The sequence below is a fragment of the Vitis riparia genome, chromosome 2 (assembly GCF_004353265.1).
Source record: "Vitis riparia cultivar Riparia Gloire de Montpellier isolate 1030 chromosome 2, EGFV_Vit.rip_1.0, whole genome shotgun sequence".
In the NCBI taxonomy this organism is placed as follows: domain Eukaryota; kingdom Viridiplantae; phylum Streptophyta; class Magnoliopsida; order Vitales; family Vitaceae; genus Vitis; species Vitis riparia.
This window is the reverse complement of record NC_048432.1, coordinates 14,068,673-14,079,199: the sequence shown is the minus strand read 5'-3', so window position 1 is coordinate 14,079,199 and position 10,527 is coordinate 14,068,673. Positions and strand designations below refer to the sequence as shown.

The window sequence follows — 10,527 nt, the reverse complement described above, 5'->3', positions numbered from 1 at the left end:
ATAAAGTCATAAGAAGTTTATGTTAGCTGATACACGTTCACACATGTCCAGTACTTCAAATGTGGTCCAGCACTTTGACCACGTCCTCCACCATCTCTGACTTCCACTGCGGTTAAGGAGCACGTTCCATCAACTGCTCAACATGGTGGCAAGAACAACGTGATATGATGAAAGTCACTGTTATATAGATTTGAAATGGTCTAGAACTCATTTCTACTTATTTTTTCAGAAATACATCATCTAAAAGGACATATTAGAGTTTGAAAATCAAAGTTTGAAACCGATTACAATAACTCATACAATGATCAGAGGTAAGTAGATTATTCTTAATTTTTTTTAATTTTGATTCATGTTGCAAATGTTCATTGGAATCAAATATATATAGTATGTAAACTATTTATAGTTTAATCTATCATTGTTAAATATTAATTAATTTTTAGATAAATTGTCAAAACCCGACCCAAAATCATACGAGATTACTCAAATGATTTAAGGTTTTTTTTTTTTTTAATAATTTTGATTTCTATTTTACTGAAGAACTTTCCCGATATATCATGTACGGTGCAAGTAAGTACTATTGATGTATTTGGCAAAAATTTAGACACCATAGAATTAAGGTAGTGGAGAAAGCAATAGAAAAGAGTCAGAAAATAATACAATTTTTGAATTCAAATGCCATTAACGGCTACATTGGATGGGATGTGACATCCAATTTATCTTCTATCCAGGGTGGGCTACAGTGCCAAATCCTAAAGTGGGAATGGTTGCCTCTGAGACTCAATCTACGCCAGATGTGAAGTAAAAAATAAAGTAAAAAACAACTCAGAGTTGTGGACCACTCCGCAGTGAATCCAAAACTCTGGAGTACGGTACCTCTGACATCCACACAATACTCTGTCTTTATCGGTGGGGGCCTCACTCCTGTGTGGCACGGACCACTAGATAAAAACGTGGGAATCATATAGGGGCACACGTATGTTGACAGCTAGCACTGCTCGCGCTCCAGACACTTCGGACATTGAAAACTCATTGACGGCCTCAGACTTCAGATCATGGCGGCGTCGTTGTTATCATCGGCCATGTCAATGTCTATGTTCTAATCAACGGCTGATGTTACTTGATTGTTCTGGAGGACCCACCCCCACTAGCCAATGACAACGCATATTTTCCGTACAATTCGGTTACATTTCATAATCTAAAATGTTTTTAAAATAATAAGATAATTTTTTATTTACTTCCTCACGAATATTTGGTTTCAAGAAAGTATTAAAAAAAATTTCTATTGAATAGAACATTAAAAAAAATTAAATATAATTTAAATTTTATACATTTTATACATTTTAAATTATTTAATTTTTATATTAAAAAATAAAATTAAATAAAATAAAATTAAAATATTATATAAAAATAATTTATTAATTTTACATCCAATTTTTTTTTTTTTTTCACTTTATCTTTCTTTCCATTTTTCCCTTCTATTTATTTTTCTTATATTTTTGTTCAAATATTTGAAGAACCAAACATAACAATAAAATTAAATCAATCATTTTCTCATATTTAATTATATCATGAAAAAATAAAATAAAATATAGTATAATTATTTCACTTTATCTTTCTTTCCATTTTTCCCTTCTATTTATTTTTCTTATATTTTTGTTTAAATATTTGAAGAACCAAACATAATAATAAAATTAAATCAATCATTTTCTCATATTTAATTATATTATGAAAAAATAAAATAAAATAAAGTATAGTATAATTAAAATTAATTATAAATTTATGCATTTTAAATCATTTAATTTTTATATTAAAGAATTAAAATAAGTTAACTGAGTTTAAATAAATAAATAAAAATAATTTATTAGTTTAAAATTTATTTTTTAAAATTTTTTCTTTATCATTTTTCAAATTTTGTGACAAGCCAATCCAGTCATAAAAATTATTTTATTTAAAAATAACGTTTTTCCGTACAACACTCGAAGCTTTTATGAGGGGGAGGGGGAGGGTGGAGGATATTTTGAAATAGTAATAAATTAATCATTCATTTAATGAAGTTTGATATTATGGAGAGGGGCCTATGATATTAAATAACACCCACCTACGAGTATGGTTGATGGAGAGGAATGAAGTAAGGAAGAAGTAAAGAGGTGATAATTAAGTGGGACAGGACATGAAAAAGGAGTGAAGGACTGACTTAAAAGAGAAGGGGAGACAGCTGGACTTGATGATTGAGTTGACCCGGTACTGGATGCCAGCTCTCACTACATTAGGATTTGGCATTGGGATCAGTGTTACAAACTGGGAGCCAGGTAAATCCAAAATACGTTACATTTGGATTAGGACCGCTAGCTAACCACACCACTCAGAGTCTCAAATTTAGGGGCATCATCCTTGATCCTACCACAAAATATATTTAATGTGGTAGGATTGGCGATAAACTTTTTATTATTAAAGCTGCTTTTGCCTCTTAAAGTTGGTTCAATTTCTCTACATGTTTGGTTATTGACATCATTTCAAATACATTTTCTATTGGATAATATAAATTTACAAGATGATTACTGTTATGACTAAAGTGCTCTAGAGTGAGAGGGCTAAAATGTCCTTTTTTTTTCACATGTGATAAATGCACTTCATTAAAAGTTACCAACATAATGAAACCTTTTTCCAAACCCTAATTTAACTTTTCATACACGGAACCTAAAATTTCAAACACAGAGAGTGAAGAGAGAAACAAATAGAAGGGGGGATGAATTGAAGAAGGCAGAAGAAGCGTGTTCTCTCATGCGTCTGACTCAACAAGCACTTTATTCATTACTTGGCTGAGGGAGTACGCTAACCCTAGGAGTTTACCCTAATTTGGCAAAGGTGGGCCTCATCCAAATCAGAGATCAAGATCTCACGTTACTCCCGACATCCGCATCATGATGATTCCTCAACCATGCTCCCGTACCAAATCCTAACTCTCGATTTTTCACTCTCTTTTAAGACTCTGGGTCCCCACCATCACGTCTTTCCTATGAAGCAAAATGACAGTTGGCGTTATAGAAATTATTTTGTAGTATAAAAACCGTTAAAATGATATTTTTATTAAAAATATTTTACTATTACATAATACATTTTAAAGATATTTTATTCTCGACGTGAGGGGAAATTTACAAGTTTGCCCTCTACATTTTTGTTTCATGCACTCTTTAGGGTGGGTGACATGTACAATATGAACAGAGTGCATAAAGCAAAAAGCAGAGTGCAAAGAAACAAAAAACCCGGCCCGTTTACATACAGCCCCACGTGCGGTCAACCCCGGACACCTGACCAAAAAAGTCAAACCTCCTAGGCTGAGCGCAGCACACCCACCCGCCCACCAAGCGGGTGCACGTTAACGCTGCTGGAGGGAGTCCCATAGCAATGCGCACTTCCTCCTGGCGAATCCGACTCTGTGCTTCTCCAAATCGTAAACCACTTCAAAACCCTGTTGCTGATAGTTCCCTAAGGTCGCTGCGGGTCCACCTGACTCCGCTTCATCTCCACCGTTCATAAGCATCAAACAGCCCACTTTCCTTTTCTTTTTCTGTCCATCTCTACCGTCAAAGAATTCGTAGTAGTAATTTTTCCTGGGTAAGATCACAGTGGAATTTCCAACAAAATGCAACGCTACAGCAGGGACTTTCGCAGCCGAGTCGTCTGAGTAATAGCACGGACCGAGTCCGGTGCGCTCCTCAATCTGAGTGGCTCGCTTGTAGACTCGGCCCATTCGGTGATTGAACTCTGTCACCAACGATTCGTACAGTCCCGCCGGCAGCATGGTAAACGTGGTGCCAGAGTCAACAACCATCCCTCCGTTACCTCTTCTATCAACCCTCTTTAGAATCTCCGGTACCGGGATTTTCCTATTGCCGACGGTGATTCCCTCGAGTCCAACGCAGTAGAAGTATGGGTGCTTCGGGTTATCAAGCATGGCTGTGTATACGAACTCTCCTCTGTCATGTCCAACTCGTTTCTTCTTTTCATCGTCGAGGGAGTAACGCCCGAGGATGAGCGGACTAGGCCGGCGAACTCGGTCGGCATCGAACGAGTGAGAAACCAGACAGTAGGAGAATTGGTTACCGAGATGGGGAGAGAAACTAGCGAGTTGGGCTGGTAGCGAAAGGACGCCGCGGCCGAACCCTGCCACGCCGACGGGCTCGCCGAGAGCGGTGTGAGCACAGCCGAAAGTGAAATTATGCAAAACCAGAGGAGACGAGGCTGGCATTGACAAGCTATCGCGATAAAGGCGTGCTACCAGGCTTCCATCGCCGTAGGCATAGTAGAAAGGTGGGCAAGAAAAGGAAGAACAATCAGAGGTCTCGATTAATTCCAAGGGACAGCGAGCCATGGCACAGAGGTCAGACGACGAGAGCGACGTGTGAGCTGCGGAGCAAGCAGGGGACTTGCAGGACACCGACGCTGAGGAGGTGATATTGGGAGGGGAAAGGCCGCCGGTGGCGGCGGAGTCATATTTGCCTTCGCAGAGGATACACTCGAAGGGGGCACAGGGAAACCAGACAAGGTCGCTGCCGGTATCCATGTAGAGGGAGATGGGTTGGGGTGGATGGGAGCCGAGGTTGAATGAGAGAGTGTAGTCACTGCCGGGGGAGAGTGGGAGAGAAATTTGGCGGTGGCGGTGGTGGAAGCGGGTGGCTGAGCGAGCGGAGGTGAATTTGAGGAGGTGGGGGTACTGTTGAATTGGGTTTTAGAGAGAGAGTGGGTTAGAGGAAGCAGAACGATGGCTGAACAAGAAAAAACATAGTGTGTAAGAAAGATTGTCATGAAGAGGAATAAGAAAGAGGAAGCCATGAATACCAAATTGACAGAAAAGTAGAAAACAGAGTATTGTATATATTACATAGGAGGCAGAGAGAGAGAGAGTTTGAATTTGTTGAGACTTAAGAGATGGAGAGAAGCGAAGGAGGATTTTAAGAAGAAGGGAAAGACGAAGCTTCTGGGTCCCGAACCTTGTTTGTTGGAAGGATGGGAAAAAGAGAGGTGAGAGGACGTTTCTGAGGGGAGTAGTATCGAGCATTATCCCAATGCTTTGCTTCTGCTGCTAAATAGTGAAGTGGTAAACAACCATGTCCAATCCCCTGTTAAACTCACTAACGTGACCCATCCATTCATCTACCAAGGTCGCGCCTACCTCACGCGGGCATTTGCAATTCACTGCTCTATTCCTTCCTCAAATTAATTCATCTAAACTAATTCCTTTTTCCCCATTTAAAAAATAAAAAGAATGAAAAACTTATCATTACTTTAAGATATTCTCAATCATTAAGTGGAACTCCATATCCGATATATAATTCCTGAAACACCCTACCAAGTAATGAATGCTATACTTATTAAACAAGTAAGATTCACACATCCATCTCGACCGCACTGACTTGTCATTTCCTTTCTTCTTTTCTTTTTTCCTTAAAGTCAACAAGAACAATCAATCCTAAATTCACTTCATCCTCTGCTGGTTGACTTGCAAATGCTCGTCACCATGAAACAACTACGTTACCATATAACAATAAGGTACCAAGGTCGAGTAGGATTATTAAAGCAAGCCCGATTCAATATGGCAAAAGGACAATATTATTGTTTGTCCCAAGAAAAATTGATGTTCCCCCTCTCCCCCACATGAGCCTTGAGTATAAATTTCATGAACCATTTTCCTAGTAATTTGTACCTTGGTAGAGACTCGGAACAATTCCATTGGCCCCCATTAAAATGCCTCATCAACCCTCCACCATTTCAGCATATAGAATCAGTCGGAGTTAATGTGATACAAAGGCCACAATTACATGCAAGATCAGATGGTTCCAGCAAGACAAGTCATGGAACAAATTATCACCGTTTGAGAAGCACATGAGTGATTTGCTCAAAAGAGAAGCAGACATGAAACGTGGCATGTTAATCTGGGCTTAGACCCTTGTACTTCGTGCCACGCAGTTGAAGTAGGAGGCCTTTGTGGGCCCAATTTGGTGGACCCGTTTGAAGTCCAACTCTATTGTTTGATCCTACAGATTCCCGTGAGCCCACACTGCCTACCACTAAGGGACCAAGGCCCAGAACTGCAGACCGTAAGCACTGCATACTCGCAGACCCAGGCGCTGGTTCACACTCGCTGGGCATGACGGCCACGTCACAGCACGACAAGATGCGATTACAGTTGTCGGCTACATGAAACCGAGTGCAGAGCCGTCAGTTTTTCGAAGAAGCTGATCATTGTATTCCATTTTTTTCTTTCATCCATGAATCACAGCTGTATCACTACCACCCGCCAAAGCACAAACAACAAGAGACTGAAAACGACGTCGTTCCTCTCTACAATCCAAACGTTTCCTGTCTCCCTCAAGAGTGGTTAATAGAGGAAGATGATATGCTTGGATAGTTTGATTTGAATCATGGGTGCCATACCTAAAGAAATAAATGTTCATGGAGTCTACGTCCTATTGCTTTAAGCCTTTCTCAAGCTAATGTAAGAGCCAGCTGCATAAAAGGTCAGTCACCAACCATATATACGTATAAAACAAAAAACAAAGGAGGACATTATTTTAGTGGGTCCGATTATTTGAATCGAGGATGGTGCCCTACCTCATTTGGGACACTGATTCTAAAAGATTTTTAATGTCTTTCAATTAAAGCCACAGCGTTAGACAATAGCATTATTTAGCTAAAAGGTCAAACACGCGATAAATATATATTCCCTACGACAAAACTACCAGAAAAGGACTAAAACAAAGTGGTATAGAGAGATTATTAATTGATTTTCCTTTAGTGGAGATTGTCTACACAAACATTGTGGGTAGATCACACTCCCCGAAAAGGGTTGTGCCTCGAGCTCATTGTTTGTTTATGTACCAAAAGAAACGCCCGTATTGTTTTAGTAATAGTCTAGTGTCACAAACAATGGAATTGTTATTATATGCACTACCTAATGGATGGTGCCACTATCTTAGAATATGTAGCCATGCCTCCTCCTGTCTCATAAGAGTTAATAAAAGACGAATAGATAAAGCCTGTGTAGCTCCTTATTATCAAAATTGTATGGCAAATCTATGGGTGCAGCGGTTCCATCCACTCCACCGACAGGTTGATATACAAAGGCAATTAGGCGAACATATGGAAAGTTTGGTTTGGATGTATTGTGACATTTCATCGACCAAAGTGACCCCATATTTAGGTGGGGGCAAGTTTAACATCTTTTTACGTTCATGCATTATGACTAACATCCTTTCATCGTCATTTTCATATGTAACTCAAAAGTGTCCTCCCCTCATTGTTGCTCTTCTTATGGCAGAGGCAAAGCTAATTCTTCTTAGTCTTTTGTATACTACAGATAGTTATTGGGTCATAAAGCCAAAGCATGCAACCAACTCATTCCATCATACCATAAACCTGAGCTAAAAGGCACGCCTTTTATAGCATAAGCCTTAGTTTACATTATCAATCTATCAAGCTAGGCTCTTTAAAAAGCTTTGCAAGCTGTCTGCGAACTCATTACACAAGATACATGTGAATAGGATAGTGTGGTGCTAAGTCTGAAGACACAGCACTGGCATAAATATGTAAGCACGGATGAGAATTACACCAAAGTAAAGAATTCATCATAGTTGTATCCTCTCCTATTTTTTGGTTGCATGATGCCTCAAAGTCATCTCGTACTTTTTGGTTGCATGATATCCTTGAAGTAGATTATGATATTTCACATTGATTGGAGGAAGTTTTGACATTGTATATGTAATGAGCTTCTTTTAATTAAATTAACGCGCTTTAAAGTCGTAAGAATGTAGTAGGCCCAAAACAAATAGTATCTAAACAAGAGGAATTGGGTCATTATAAATGACAAAGAGTCAATCCTCGATCTAAGTGTGCGACCCTGTATGTCTAGCCTATGATGTTGTAGGACACAAGTCACACAACGATGATGTTGTGTCCGTATGGGGCGAATGTGACAGGCCATATTGGATTGGTTGTGAAATCCTTGGGACACAACATCATAGAGGATGAATGTGATATTATGTCCATAAGAGGGGTGAGAGAAAAGGAAGTTATTTACATTATATATGTAGTGAGTTCCCCTCAACAAGGTAGACACGTTTTAAAGCCGTAAGAGCTCATTGGGTCTAGAACACCTTGGATCGACTTCTAGATCATAAATCCATATCTAGATGGGAAGGAGCAGGTCTTCTAAGAGATACAATCCTATCACTTGACACAGCAAAGTTTATTATGTCTATCTTAGTCAGACCCAACCCTCTTAAAGAAAACCTAAGATCCAACATCTGCTGTTGGTCATCATCGCCAGCTTGCCCAGAACAAACACTCCATATAAGACCAAAGATCCAATATCTTCTGTGGCTCATCATCACAACCTAGTCTGATCTAATCCTCCACATAAGACCAAACATCCAATTGCAGTGGTTCACCATTACAGATAGGAATTTCCCCGACAAAATTATGGCATTATGATGCAATCCAGCATGCCTGCCACTTCAAGAAAAATTAGGCATATGCCATTGCTGGCTTCTATGGCCCTCACCAGATGGGTCCAAAACCTTATAAGCCATTGTCTCCCCAAAGATATTAGCTCAGATACAAACAACCAACCTTTTCCCAATCCAATGCACCAAAATAAGGTAAATCAAGAACATTTTATTTCCTAAATAAAGCTAACACCAAAACCACATATATACCACTGCCTTACACTATGGTCTGAGATATTTATGACTAAAGATTATTTTAACTTTAGCTGAACATGGTAATGAGTCAGTGCCAGTCCACATGGAGGAAAAGTGACTTCAGGGTTTTACCAATATTTTGAATTTGGGCAAATGTCAGTAGTTGATTGTATTAAAAGATGCTTTTTCCTGACAATGTTGTTACTGTATCATTTTCCAATCCAAGCATAATTCCATATCACAGTGCTTACCTCAGAAGAGAGAGATTTGTTATTTTAAATGCCATGGAAATAAAATGAAATCATCACAGTGCATCTAGCCACCTCAATAGTGGAAAAAAATTATTTTCATGCTGGTTAACAAGATGAAAATTCTTATCATTTATGTTCAGAGCTGAAAAAGTTGTGATAATTCTGCACCAAAGAACCAATATGTCCCACTAGAATCATCGTGTGAGTAGAATAATAAATTTGTGAGACTTCTAAACTGATGGAAATTATGAGGAACAGCTGACAACATAGTTGGATGTTCTTCCCCATTGACCACAAAGGATTTCTACTCAAACAGCTGGCTGCCTAGAAGAATTTACTCATCAAGCAGCGAAGACTCTTGAATAGAGACTTATCTTTTAGCTGAACTAATATATGGGCCTAACATAGATGAACCAGATTGATATGAAGTATGCACCACTAGCATTATAACAGTGATTTTACATCTACAATGCAAAGACATCCAAGCCAACATATTTTTATTAAAGGTTTTTTAAATTCTGGTTCAAGTAATTAAACTCTTAAGTTTTTCTACAGCCATATAATAAGTAATTCCAAAGTGCAGACCATGGACGTAACTAAAACAAACACATTAAAAATGACAATGCAATGGATCCTATCAATGAATTATGTTATAGGTAGCTGAGAACAGCTTTAATTGAATGCTTAAGTAGATATTTGAACAGATGAATTACATTATCTAACTAGAAATTTTAATATAAAATGATCCAAGATGAAATTTATACCTTGGTCTGAATGAAACATAGGAGCTAGCACTTTGCAGTTGCAACAGGCAATACCACATTCCAAGACCTGTGGCCTGCCAATTTTCATATCAGTTGCCAAATAAAGCAAGGAGGAATTATAACATTCAAAAAAAAGGCAACAGAAAGTTAAAAAAGGAAAAACCACATTATAGCAACAAAATCTCTCTCCTTTTCATTTTTAATAAGCATAATAGCAACAAGATCTGAAAATCCCTTTTCACTTTTCCTTAACCGGTTAGTGGTTACTCAGATAGCACACATTTTGACCAGAAAAAAAAAAAAAATGATTCACAACGCAAAAATTTCTAGGAGTTATCCTCACCTCCCTCCCTCCCTCTCTCTCTCTCTCTCTCTCTCTCCCCCTCTACTTTTCTTATTTAATTAGTACATAATAGCAACAAGATCTGAAAATCCCTTTTCACTTTTCCTTAACCGGTTAGTGGTTACTCAGATAGCACACATTTTGACCAGAAAAAAAAAAAAAAAAATGATTCACAACGCAAAAATTTCTTGGAGTTATCCTCACCTCCCTCCCTCCCTCTCTCTCTCTCTCTCCCCCTCTACTTTTCTTATTTAATTAGCACATAATAGCAACAAGATCTGAAAATCCCTTTTCACCTTTCCTTAACTGGATACTCACATAGAACGCATTTTGATCGAAATAACTAATTCACATAGCAAAAATTCTAGGATTTATCATCACCATTTGAGGGAAGTCAGCAAGGCCATCTTGGCCAAGAATTGGGCCAATTAAACGACATGCTGATACAGAGCAATCACCTCATTGTCTAC

General features: G+C 38.5%; 1 protein-coding gene across 1 annotated transcript; it reads right to left on the bottom strand.

Annotated features, from left to right (window-relative positions):
• Window positions 1-3,096: 3,096 nt before the first annotated feature.
• LOC117931383 (probable aspartyl protease At4g16563) lies at window positions 3,097-10,525 on the bottom strand. The gene is given in 4 exon segments (XM_034852359.1): window positions 3,097-4,710; window positions 4,713-6,194; window positions 9,715-9,788; window positions 10,439-10,525. Coding segments are annotated over 2 exon segments (1,455 nt in total). The 5' UTR covers window positions 4,834-6,194; window positions 9,715-9,788; window positions 10,439-10,525; the 3' UTR covers window positions 3,097-3,376.
• Window positions 10,526-10,527: the final 2 nt, after the last annotated feature.